General features: G+C 39.4%; 1 protein-coding gene across 1 annotated transcript in view; it reads right to left on the bottom strand.

Moving 5' to 3' along the window:
• The window catches only part of PTPRC (protein tyrosine phosphatase receptor type C), a 69,814-nt gene extending 62,906 nt beyond the window's left edge, over window positions 1–6,908 (bottom strand). The window contains exons 1-2 of the mRNA XM_075509155.1: window positions 6,876–6,908; window positions 6,673–6,790 (exon numbers count right to left, since the gene is read on the bottom strand). Of these exons, the coding sequence (XP_075365270.1) occupies window positions 6,673–6,739 (67 nt within the window). The 5' untranslated portion in view covers window positions 6,740–6,790; window positions 6,876–6,908. The remainder of the gene's footprint in view (window positions 1–6,672; window positions 6,791–6,875) is intronic.
• Between the last annotated feature and the right edge of the window lie 7,149 nt (window positions 6,909–14,057).

Genomic DNA, 14,057 nt, shown 5'->3' with positions numbered 1-14,057 from the left:
TAGACAGGCTCACTATTGTATTTACCCCTCAGTACGGAGGATGCTTTGTAACATGAAGCCTTTTGCAGCTATGGTCCGTTTAGCACACCTTCTCATCTCATCCGCAGACACGGGAAGTAAAAAGCTGGCAGTCCTGTTCTTGTGTCTTACAAGGACTCATTGACCAACTTCAGTTATTTCACCCGACATTGGTTAAAATGGAGACTACAGTCGACGTGATCATGTTTTAGAGAATTTCGGATTTGCTGAAGTTAAGCACAGTAGGGGTTGTTCTTACTCAGCACAAAAGTATCAGCTCCCCATTAACAACACCTGTGCTTTACGACTGAGAACAAGGTAGAAATTTATGCACAAGTCATTTGTTTCATACTTTTCGTACGAAGATACACTATTCAAAATAGTCTAATGCACAACCAGTTTCTTCAGATTAATTTGTTGTAGCTTACAGGCTGCAAGAGACAAGCACCCCTCAGAGTATTTAAGGAATTATGACTCTACATTTTGCCACAAGGTAAGCGTTACTACCTTCAACTTAACAGCTGATGAAACTGAGATCTGGAGAAATGAAAATGGCTTAACACTTCACACCATGAGTTTCTGAGACAGCCTACACTGCAGCTGACTTCTGCCTCTTAGATCTTATTCTAGAAGCTTGACTATGCTCTGCCATTTATCTTACCCTTTTTTTCCACCTACATATGTCTTGACCCACAAGCATCCAGAAACAGTTCAGGGACTAATACTATCTTAAATATTCCATTCACAGCTTCTGCAATGTATATGATTACCTGGAAAGGCTTTACTAGCCATATATTTTTGTACCATCTCAGCTGAGGCTCTGTATTGTACTACATTTCACCGAGTGTAAAATCTTTCAGCGCATATAGGACATATATGCTTCATTTAACGAACTGCTATTTCCTTATATGTTGTACAGAAAGCTTCATTGTATGGCTTCATTTTTCTGTTAGACAGCTAGTTTGATTATTTCTCTTTTTGTCAGGAAAAGAATGTCTTTCAAAAGGCAATTAAAAATACTGCTCCACGGAGTCCACATTTTTGCAACAACAAAAAAAGTCATTCATGAACAACAAAAGATACCTCTAGAGCTCTGTGCAGGGCGGTGGGATTGTGAATGAAGAACAGATTGTAAGAGAAGTCTTTGAAACTAGAGAATAGAAACCTAAGCAAGCAGGCTAGCCAAGGAGGCACTAGCACAGAGGGAATAACTGGAAGAACAGTACTGCAAAGTAGTGGTATAAAAGAAAAGAAAAGTAGTGAATCCTGTTAGCTATACAACACTATGGATAATATAAGCTGGCACTGAAGTGCTCACAGCTAGTTTCTAAAACCCTGGCACTGAAGGCCCCAAACTGCTTTACTTGAAAGGGAAAGAAGCCTGGAAATAGATAAAATGCTGTAACAGTTACCGAAACACCAGTGAACAAGATCTGTTTGCAAGTGTATGGATAGCCTGGAAATACATCAGGACACACTGTACAACAGTCTGAGAGACAGTAAAGTTGCAGGGGGAAAAAAGCAGCTTTCGCAACTGTATCTGTTATTTTAATCTTGATATTTACAGGAGGAAGTCAAGAGTTTTGCCAGTTTAAAACTTTTTACCATTTTTTGCACAGAAGTGCTTCAGTGCCTAAACTGAGCTTTGAAGAGAGTAAACTATTCCCCCAAAAACGTTTTGGATGTTCTGTACTTCGTAAGTTTGCCTGACAGAAATAACTGTTTGATTTCTAGCTATATATGATTAGAGATGAATGAATGTGAACAACTGACATCTCCGCCCGATGCAGAAAGCAGCAGGGCTCAGGGACAATCACTGTCTCCCAGGCAGGGCTGGCAGCCACAGCCCCAGCAGCCAGCTCAAAGGGCACGTCTGTCCCGAGCAGGGCACAGACATCCAGTCCAGCCCTATCTAAGCTGTTACATTCCTGTAACGCACATGTTATTGCTAGGGTTTGAAAGGTGTTCAAACAGCCACAGCCACAAAGCGCTGAACTCATGCTAGCAAGCCTTGCCCAGCACATGACACTTCCCTGCAGTGCCTCTCGTTCCTCTGTCATCTTGGGTGCCACCTCTGCAGCCACCCCCGTGCTGCGCTCCCCCGTGGTCCTAACCCCCAGGGCTGGCAGCACAGGAGGAACAGCCACCCAAATGAAGGGGAGTAACAGTGGCAAGTCTTGGGGCAAGTCTGTGCTGCATAACGCGGGGTAATGCAGAGACACTCAAGCTAACTCCAAACGAGGTAGTTGAATGAGGACAACAAGAAGTCAAGCCATGACAGCAGAGAGTTCATTGTGGGTTAATTTGCTCTGCCTTCCTGGTGGGCCAGATGTATACTTATGAATATTAACTCTTAAAACTACATCAAGAATGTAAACAAGAGGACAGGACATTTTCGTGGCCTGCTGTTCTCCTTTTCTTGCTCCCAGCATGGTACAGTGTATACCACAATGCAGCTGCACAGGAAAAGAAAACAGGGTAATTTTCATGCACTATATACAATACATTCACAATTTCAGTGTGGAGACTGCCTACTTGTTTAATGCATAGACATGCTCCCAGGGAGGCAGGCAGTTCTGCAGATAGGTCACAGGAGTCAGAAAAAGAGAGCTTGATTCCTGATACTAGGACCATTTTGAAGTCACTTCATCCTGTTTCCTCCCCCCACTTCTTCTGTCTTCTCTCATTATATATGCAACGTTTCTAACCCACTCACTGTTGATTTGTTCGTCAGAACCTAAATATATAAACGTAAGTTCACCAAATTAAAACTAAAACTAAAGGAAGTGGTTCCAACACCATGCCACCAAGAGCTAGATTTTCTTTAGAACTGGTCTCTGCATGGCAGTTTTGCAGCTTTTGGTCTATACTGGTAAAACATTCTCAGTTAGTCAACGTACTGATGTAAGTGAATATAGAATGACTAGCAAATGTCTTTTCCATACTATGTAAGAAAGACCTATTAGTCCAGAACCAATGTCTCTTGCCCTATCTGCAGTTATAATCAATATACCACATCAACAACCCAGCCATCTGCTCGTTAGGTTTGTGCAGGTCTAGGTGAATAGGTAAAAAAATTACATGTTTGGTCCAAATCAGCAGCTAATTCTAGTCCAGAAACCATGCAGCTATGCTAGTGTGCTGCTGTGCTCCAATTAACATGTGTCCTGCTGGTGGCTTAGGTACAACGCCATAAAGAAACTGAACGGCTTCCAGTTTAGAACTGGCTTGTGTCTGGCCAGCCCAGGAAGTGAGCAGGACTGCCTGCGCCCCTGTACGTACACAAACTCTCTGCCTCAGTTGATTTTGAATAAAGTATTGGAACTGTGCAATACGTGAAAAGCAGGCAATTTGTTTCACATGATTAAGAGGACCCCGAGTGCAGGACTCTGGGGTATGTATTTCAGAAAGCCTTAAGTGCACCACTAAAAAAACCCACGAATATGATACAATCCTAAACAGAACCTGCAGTGGGGCATCCATAAGAGGAAAACATCAGAGGCAGTGCTCTAAAGCCTTCACTTCACTTTATCCTACACATAAAGTGAGCCAATATTACTAAGTTCCACTACTTAAAAATTAGGTCTGCCAGACCCTTTCCAAAGGGATAAACCAAACTGTGAAAAAGCTTTTCACAGAAAGTCAAAGCCATAAGATGAGCTATACTAACACTGACACCTGTGCAAAGAAAACGTAACACTTCCAGGTGGAAACCTCCCCAGCTGTTGGGCATGGAGACTGCATGGCCCCAGATTTCGGGTGCCTGCTGAAGGTTGGTACTTTTAACTTGGAAAATAAAAAAGTCACACCCAAAACTATCACGCAATTATTTCGTTTCCTGAAATAAAGGAAGTGGCTCAGAAGTGGGTGAAGGCTTTTGAAAGCTGTCAAATTGCTAATACTTTTGTGGAGGGTGGGGGAGGAAACTGAATTAATGAACTAATGGAAAAAAAAGTGCTTGTCCTGCAAGCATTTTTTTTTCTTTTTTCTAAAGGGAGCAAAGGTTTTTTTCCAGGTTTTTTTGTTGGTTTTGGGGGGGTGTGAGGGGGCGGGGAGGCATGGTGTTGGGTTTGGGGTTTTTTGGTTTGGGGGGGGGTTATTGGGTTGTTTGGAGGGTTTTTTGGTTTTGTTTGGGTTTTGGGGTTTTTTTGGGTTTTGGTTGGTTTTGGTTTGTTTGTTTTTTTTTTGTTTTTTTTTTTTTGCATTAACAGGCATTGATGTGTTGTATCAGGTATGTTAGTATAACTTTTTTGATTGGGAAGTCAGCCTAGATATTAGAAAGTGTTATATTTTCAGTCTTACACTAAAGATTTTAAGAAGCACACATCTGGCAACTAAATATTTTAGTAAAGCTAGCTATTCCATGTAGGTAGGATGAAAGACTAACAAATAGTGCACAAAACACTGATGAGTTTAACAGAATGTTTCAGCAGTGCAAATGTTTACAAGGACAGATCGAACTCCAAGTTTGGTGTTTATTGGTATCATATATTGGAATGTATGGGTACATCCAGAAATACTATTACTCGTCTATTTCTTACCGGCATAACCCTTTTATTTGGGGGATTTATATAGTGAAAAGGCCTTTGTGCAGGCTCTAGATATTCCTAACTTTTGGGTTTTTGTTTTGGTTGTTTTTTTTTTTTTAATGTAGTTTGATACTCTTAAAAGTGGCTTGGTGATTACAGGGAATTCGAGATGTTTTATAGGATGTCTGCGCTTGTGGTGGAAGCCAGACAACCTTAAAATTTCTCCTGCTAGGTCTTCAAAATCACTAGGTACAATAGGCTCTTGGAGAATAACAATAATAGTAATAAGAAAACAAGTCCCAAAGCCCACCCAACACTTACTAACAAGTTCCTGAAAATTGTTCTTGCCATAAAACCAAAGCCTACACCACCTTTTCCGAATGTTGCTCCTCCATTAACAAACTCTCCCCTAGAAAACTGCCCAGTCACTCATAGCTGAATAATCTACACAGCAAAGATGAAGTGTAATGGTTCTGTCACCCTGACAGGAGAATCAATCTGTGCCAAACTACATGGTGAAAACAAGGTTCTGTGAAGTTGAATACTTGATACTACAGTGTAAGACTGTTAATTGCTTTAAGTGTACTAGAGAGGAGTTAAAACTTATCATTTCTTTGAGGCTCTTCCGTTTAGTAGAAGCATGTAGAGAGGAACTGGCTCGAGCTAGACTACTGTGTGTGGACAGAGAAAATAACTATTACTTGAAATAAAATACTGCTACCCCTCTTTCTGTCTTCCAGCCCTCTCTGTTAGCTAACACATCAACTGACTGTGGAGGCGGCTGAGAGACCAGACAGTAACCTGCCCTTTCTGGAGAAAAGGGAGCAGTGGGAAGTCTCAGAAAGACTTATAAAATGGAAAGTAGGACAGCAGATTAAAAGAAAAAAAACAGGAAAAGCAAGAGATTTTGTTCTTTTCCTCTACAGTACAGCATTCACTTGTTTTCTTCTAATATGCAACAGCTACCAACCAGATTTATTCAGTGCTGCCTCTCTTCAGAGACTTTGAAGGACAAGAGAACTAATGCTCAGGCTTCAAATGCTCTTCTTAGCTGGTTATCAAGTAAAGGCAGATCATTTTCTTGCTTACATCAGTATAAACCTGGAGTTACTATAGTGACATGGTGACAGAAGCTTGCATAAATTCAATGTATGTGAAAAGAGGTTTCAGCCCCGCATATAATTTGCTGCCATTTCAGAATACATATTTCAAGCCACTTTTTAGGGTGAACATCACTTTAGACAAAAGCTTTTGTGTCTGCCATCAACTATCCCAAATTACATTAACTAGCTAAACTGATGGAAGGTATTTATACTTCAAATGCTGCATGTTCTTTTCAAGAAAATATTTTCTTAAACATAGATCCATTTTTGCCTTTATATAAAAAGTATTACCTCAAAATTAATTGCTTTCCTGCTACTAGCTTTATCTGCCACACCTAGCATGTTTTGCAAGATCAATCTCTTGGCCTCTATCTTTCTCTTATAAAATTTAGAAAGTCAAGTAACAAATTCACCTGCAGTGGGGTAATTAGACAGACAATTAAAAATTTTGAAGGCTCTTTAAGAAGCAGTTTTTATAAAATAAATAATTTATGTTTTATAAAATTAATCTAAAATAAATAATTTCCCAACTGTAGAGATTAACTTACAATGTTTAGATTTTTTTACTAACCCAAATGCAGTAAAAATAAAATTTGAGGAACTGTAAGCAGATTCTGAGATCAGGGAGTAGCTAAAATGGATGGGAAAATTTTTTTCTTGAAGGATTTAAACACAGAAAACAACGTACTGCATCATGAGATGAAACCAAACATAAAGACTGTATTGAACAGGTTCACATAAGAGATCTAAATGTATTCTTTTTCAAATACAACTACAAATCTTTTTTTTTTTTTTAAATGTTTTATATAACACTCACGTATGACCATGCGGAAGACATTTTAGCCTTGTACATTATGCATCAATCCTCCTGATCTAGGTTCTGACACCATTGCATACAATTGCATTCTAGTTTCTGAACAAAGATATTATTTCTCCACTTTGCAAAACTTTTCATTTGTTTTACTTCTACAGAGGACATTAAGGGATCAAAATGAGAGAAAGAAAGATCACTTGCTACCTACCTTTGATAAAAGCATCCTGTCTCAGAAATGCAACACCAAATGCTAAGAGTTTAAGCCACAAAAACATGGTTATTTCTGGAAATCAGGCGTATCCTTATGAAACAGCATGTGTCTCTCTCTGGAAAGCAAAATACGTGTTATCTGTCTGCAAAAGAATTTCTCAGCAAAACTTGAACCAAAAAGGAGAATAACTAGGCACATACATTGCACAGCCTGCTTATCTGTGAAGGAGTTGCTTCCTCTGTTACCCCAAACTAACCATTCGCAAACTCGCTATGCAGTTTAGTGATGTCAGAGACAATTACTTCTTCAAAAAAAATTCTTTCAGTTTCCAGGAAGTCAAGAGGGTTTTTCTTAAGTTGCTGTAGTAATGTTCAGCTTCCTTAATTCAAATGAAATAGATTATTTTCAGCCATTTCTTTCTACTGAGGAGCTAAACAAGACTTAACTTTTCAAAGGACTGGATTTAACAGTCATTCTTTCTCTTCGTATTAACTTTTCTATTGCATACACTCACTGAGTCCCTTCTATGTTATGGATGCTTCTTGAGATTTCTGTTAAGAGAAAGAGAAACGCAAACCATCAGTCAACAAAACCCTTATACTGGCAACAAGGCCTTCATAAAAAGATGCATCCTCAAGTGAAGTGACTGCTGATTAAATGAAAACCCTTTAAACATGGGATATATTTCTGAATCTTTCTGCAATGATGCAATTCTAGGTATGACAGTAATACACAACAAATGGATAGAGGCAGTCTAATTCCATTTTCTGTAACGTTCAGTGCCTAATTAGGTAGCTCAATGCAATTCTTTACCATGATAGTGCCAGAGGATTGCGGTCCCTTTCCTGGAGTTGATGCAAGGTACACCAAAGCCATTTTCCCTCACTGAATGCACTAAGATAGTACTCAACAACTTGATAACAAATGCCCATTATACAGTAGATTACAAAGGGAATAAATGTTGGAATTGCTTCTCTTATTGGAGGTTTCAAAGGTTTTAAAAGAACCAGTGGAATCCTGTCACAAAACAGATAAAGGGAAGAGAATATATTCGCACTTATTCTTCATAAGTCTTTCAGAGACTTCCTAAGCATCACACAGGAAAAAGTTGCACAAATTCACATAATAATTCACAGATGACATGAGTGAATCAAAATCCTTGTAAGATTAAACCCAGCTTCTACACGTCCAACTTTGAGTCAAGTCGTATAACACAGGCCAAAATCTTAGCTTCCATTAAGCAACATGTCTCTATACAAACTGGCTGTAATAATAATTACATTGTAAATGTGTTCAGAACAAAACAGACATAGTGATATCACTCTGACGCTCCACAGACTCCAACACTGATATACAATAACTTCATCATCCTGGAGTTGTCGCAGATTGAATTTGGACCATAGCCATACATTGTCTGCAGCACTGACATCTTAGTCCCTGTCATCCTAGACAAAACCAGGATCACAGTAGGGCTGAAGCGTGCCATCTGATGAGTAGAGTGCATGATATCCTGCGGAGAATTTCACGTAAAGGCTCTCAATAAGAACCAGGCTCCATTTCTACCTGACCTTCCCCAGCAGTTTTACACAACCTCCACTCAACTTTTCAAGCTATGTCCCCAAGACAAATTCCTGCACAGTGGACGTTTTCTGGCTGTGCGATATTTACATAGCCTCCATAGCACTTAAATATTGCAACATACCATATACGTTATTTAGTGATAACATCACACACTCTAGCCATCATACCATTCGGCTATAATATTATTACACTCATTTAACAGTTGAGAAGCCATAAACTGTTAAAATTACTGACCAAAGTTACAAATGAAACTCATGGAGGATTCAGAGACTCAAACCATATATCATATGTCTCAGTGAAGTGCTAAGAAGAAAAAAATTTCTCTTTCTGAGAGCAGATCCTTCAACCAGCTAATTATTTCAGTGCCCATTTTCTGGCAATGAACCATTGCCCTGTAACTGAGAGAGAACAAACACCTTCACAGAAATTATGTAGTGTCTTTGATTTCAGAGTAGTCTCAGATGTTTTAATATTCCATCTGCTTGCACTGCATTTGAAATACAAATCTCAATAGTCTGTCTATTTGACATTTGTCTATATGGACAACTGAGGAAGAAATAAAGGATATCATGGTACTAAAACACTGGCTTTTCAAAGACTCTAATTAAGAAGCCAACATTTTTACTGAGACATGTCATGTGCATTTTAGTCACTAAGTCCTCAAAACAGCTGTGGACCTGGCCTAAGAAGAAGGAAGGAAGTGTGTGACAAGAAGCAAATTCTCTCAAGATTTCTCCCCTCATAATAAGCCTTTGAAAGCAGGTAATTATCAACTACATACACAAAGCTAGAAGTTACACAAAAGAAAGTTCAGATTTAAGCAAAAAACCATAGAATCAGCCAAAGGGAATTGGTATACTCTGCTAGCATTTTCATTAGTCAGAAAAACCTAAATGTCGTGGGATATAAAGCTGTGGGTATCGGAGGACTTCAGAACTGACAGAGCAATCTCAGCTCTACTGATTAACGAAGAGGGGCAGTTTAGTTCCTCTCAGCCACAGGGAAGGTCAGGAAATGGTTGTTGTAGACTTGCTGAGTGGAAAACATGGTCCATAAAAGCAGTTGCACCAGAAAAAGAAAGAGAAGATGGTTTGAAGGGGAAATTCCTACAGTGTAGGGCTGGCTGATGGCCAGGATACAAGCTCTTCTTTTTCACTCTTCTGTCAAGGAGAGATTGCTTGGTTTTACTAGCTAAGATCACTGCATTGTGAGCAGGCCAAAGAACAGACTACAAAGTATGGAAATTTCAGTTCCAGTGTGGTTCAGACCTGTGCTGAAAGCGATACTGTAAAGATGCCATAGTGGGATTTTACACTTATCATCTTATATTGAGCTCCATATTGCATAGGTTCAGTCTGCAGCTTTCTATAAATTAATATATTACGGCTACACCAATGTATTTACACCCCATATGTTATTTCCTATTCATGGCTCAGCCAGAATTAATCACAAAGGTGTTTAAGGCTATTAGAATACATGAAGTCTTTTCCCAAACATAAACTGCAGTCGTCTTCCCAAGGATAAACCCAAAAACCCACTTTTGGGGGAGTGGGAGGGGATTAATTTACTCTACTTGCAGATTAAGCAATGGGCTATTAAAATAAATCCTCTCTCAGAACACAGCCTTAATTTTTAATCAGCCAAATGATTATGTCAGTATGTAACTAGAGCGGTATACTTCCCCTGCACTGGAAAGTATGAAAGCCAGAACCATGAATTTGTACTGTTAAGGATTTCTAAAATGACATTAAAAAAATGCATAAATGATTAAGTTACCCATTTCTTTGGAAGTCTCTCTCCAAATTAAGTCTTTTGTAAGTTATGAAAAGAGCCAAAATACCCAAAACAAAGAAACAACAACAACAACAAAAAACTGTAAGAAGCAAATCTTTCCTTGTCCGATTCACCTATCTTGCAATATAGTAGATTTGTTAGATTACCATAAATGTCTCCATATTCTGTGCAGTTAAACACCAGCTGAAAGGGCAATTATATCACAACTGCAATAAAATTCTAAAAATAGGAAGTACCAAAACCAATCCGTTTTCCTTTCAATTTACATCTGAAGCCTTTGGAAAAAGATCACAAATACATGCCCCCTGCTTCATACCAAAAATTTAAAGAATAGAGCCATTGAAATATAGAGAAAAGAAAGGGAATTCAAAGTAGAAAGAATTAAAGCAAAATGTCCTTGCTCCAGATGAGTTGCAAATATTGTTATGAAGCAATTCACTTAATTTTACATGAAAATACATTGAAATCATAATCATAAAATAATTAGATTCACTCTGTATGAATTAAAGTGTTTTATGACATAAATGTTTGTTATATGACACTAATTATGCCATTTAAAAATATTTCCATGCTGAAGCTACCATATATTTGCAGATAAATTAACCATCCCAGATCTACTCTAAACCTTTTTTTTTTCTTTTTTTTAAGTTGGAAAGACAAACAACAAATGAAACAAACTCACAAGAAATAACAGAAACATAAAACAAGTTGCATTTCAGAACTAGCTAACAGTTTACAGGAACATATGCAGGCTATATTCAGCTTCAACACTCAAAATACACCACAACTGGATTTGATTGACAATCACCAAAAAAGATGTTTGGCTTGACTGTGAGAGTGAAATTAAGTCTCAAAGAAACATACTATTAGATTCTGTATATTCAGATACTCTATCCTTGCAATAGATTCCTGAAATGGACAATGTAAGGAGGGAGAAAAATCAAATTATTCTATGGAAAGATGCAATGAAAATTCCCACTGTTTTTGATTTGCATTTATTTACCCATGACCCAGATGTCCCACATGAGAATAATAATTGTTGAATAAGAACATGATGATAAATATCAACAACCCTCATTCCCAATTGTCTTTCTCTCCCACCTCTGCAGTCCCTGGCTAGGTCCAGTAAATGCTCACAGCATATGATACAAGCCCTTGAACCAAGAGTCCCCCACTGGCAGGGAAGTATTTCCCTTCTAACCATATATCCACTGTTCTTGGCAGAGTGACTCGAGTTAGATGGAAAGAGGCGTCTCAGCACAGATGGACCTTTCAGTGTCAGCCCTAAACTGTTTCCCTAAATGGGGGAAAGGGGAGGGAAACTGTTCCTGCTCCCAGGGCTGAGTCTTAGCCCTAGGCCTAGTCAATTGTCCCCCTGGTTAAGCCAGGATGGAGGTCTGGTTCCCTCACTTCTAATGAGAACGCAGCATCAGAGCAAGGAGTTGTGATCCTCAAAATACTACACACACCCATCCTCCCGCACAATCTCTCATAACACGTCAGGCTAAAATGCTGTAGTTACTCAGTGACTGATCCTAATAGTGCAAAAGCTCTGCCCAGATCACAAACAATCTTAGAGGTTGCTGAGAGAGACCAAGATCTCTAATAGCCTCCACAGTCGCTGCCGACTTCCTTTCTACCAGGAGGTGTTTCTGTAGCTCTGTTTTGTAAGTTGTGCTGCACAAAGACATCAGATTACAGAGTGCATTGGGCATGGTGTGATCCTCAAACACAAAGCATTTAGTATTTTTTGCTTCTGAAGGCATCATTACTTAGTGGTGGTCCTGCTTGGCCAGGTCTTATCACACTGTGTAGGCAAAAGCAAGGCAGAAGAAGAGAAAATTCATCTGAACGTGCTTGATTCTGTGGTTAAGCAGAATGCCTTTCCTAGAGTATTTCACCAACTTTCAAACAAAACCAAATGGACAGTCTGGGCTGTACCTGCTTGTGCAGGAGCTCACAGGGAATGAAGTCACCCATGAAGGCAATTGTACTCAAGTGAGAACCTTGCAAAAAAGGGGCCACAGCATTTTCAAATATATCTAAGAAAGGGGAAGGACGAGCAACAACTGGAAAGTAAAAAAGGTACCCATGTAGGCTAGATAAACATAAGCACTTCTCCATAGCTCCCTGCTCTACAATAGCTTTACTAGGAGGCAGTTCAGGGTGTGTGGCATCTTGCTCTCTTCAGTACAGACTCCTGCCTTATTTCCTCCCTCCAAGTAACAGAGACAGGGGCGGGGGGGAGGGAGGGAGCATGATACCCCTGTCTTTGAACAACTCCATCATATGCTAATGCAGCTAAAAGAATCCCTTACTATTTTGGGGGGAGAAGCCAAGGAGCCGGTTCCTATTCCACTGAAGGGTAGAGGAAAGTAGAGAACAGCCATAAAACCCACCGCTATCTACCCTAGAGGCAGGGAAAGCCCAAACTCTTCACACATGTAAGTGACTTTGAGACTCCCCTCTTTCACCCCACAGAGTGTTCCCAAAACCCTTCCCTATCTCTGCCTGGTACTGCAGGGCTGGGGGGAAACAGACTGGAAAGATGAAAGGAAGGCAGGTGTAGTAGTAACCAGGGTATGAGTAGCATTTTCATACATCCACAAGCCAAATAAATTTATGTCTCAGGTTGGATTGCCGCGGGTTGCCCCAAAAAGACTGGGCTACTCGGTATCTGCCATCGGGTATCAAGTAATAGCCATGCTTACCCTGCACGTGAACAGCTACAGGGCCTGTGCCACCCAAAAACTATCAACTCCTGGTGCTTGCTGTGTTCAATGCCATAGGAACTGTGACTGAAAGATGCCAATGAAACCGCGCTCTTTTTGTTCTCTCTTCATATGATTTCATGCTGCTTGGTTTCACCTTGTGTTCATTTCCCTAAGAGTTTAGCCAAATAACGATGGGGCATTCATCCTCCTCACCCAATACAACTTCCAAGTCCAGATTCTCAAAGTCAATATGGTGTCACTTTGGCATTCATCGCAAAGAATTTTAACTGGGTTGCATTTTTGGTTTTGATTTTTGTTTGTTTTTTAATTCAGGAAATTGTGTTCTCCACTGGTACCTAAACCTGATGCTGTTTTGTGTTAACACATTTACAAAATGTTGTATAAATTAGTTTTCTCAAGAAATGTATTATTGAGGAGCCACTTTTGTTTTCTTTTTGTCCAGAGGCCTTGAAAGAATAAAGGACAGAAAATTTAATTTTTATTGAATTACATGCTCTACATACTCCAAACATTGCTTGGATTTAGTTATCCACACTTTCTTTGTTTTGCATAGTTTTCCTTGCACAGAAGTTGGCTTTTATGGCTCAGCTCAGTTACACTGATGTTCACCATGGCTGCACATCAGAATTAAACAGTTCCACAGAATCAGAAGGCACACACCTTATCCTGTGTCCATTAATGTTTGCTAAATTCATCCCAAGGGCAACTCTGTTTAAATCAAGGGAGGTACCTCCATAATGCATTTCATCCTGTAAAATTAATTTGACAGCCTTATTGTGAAAACATTGTTCATGCTAAAGAATATATGTTACAATGCTCTTAAATTTATGTTGAATACTTGCTAAGGAATTTATTTTGCACCTACTTTTTCTGGCTTGTTTGCAATTGCCAAGAACTATTTCCTGAAGAAAGAAAACATTTTTACTTAATATGTCATATTGGATCAAATTATTTTAAGGTCAAGAGTAAACAATACAGCTCTTTGTGCAGGCATACTGCTCTGCTGTGATCAACCCTCAGGCAATGATGATTTGACATCTTCACTTCATACGTTGCCTGCATGATCTATGCTGTACCTGCTCAGGACAGAGATCGTATTTTGGCATCCCTGAGGCACTATTCACAGTCTGGCCCAAAATGAGCAATAAGGCTATGATAAGCTCTCAGAAGTGCCAGGCACTTACTTCTTGCTTACACATAAAATCATTCCAGGATAACACTAGGCACAGTTATTGTGAAATAGGTTTTCTTTAATAGCTCCATTTAACGTGC

Source organism: Mycteria americana, chromosome 7, assembly GCF_035582795.1.
Source record: "Mycteria americana isolate JAX WOST 10 ecotype Jacksonville Zoo and Gardens chromosome 7, USCA_MyAme_1.0, whole genome shotgun sequence".
In the NCBI taxonomy this organism is placed as follows: Eukaryota; Metazoa; Chordata; class Aves; order Ciconiiformes; family Ciconiidae; genus Mycteria; species Mycteria americana.
The sequence above is the reverse complement of the archived record's forward strand: the minus strand, read 5'-3'. Positions and strand labels throughout refer to the sequence as shown.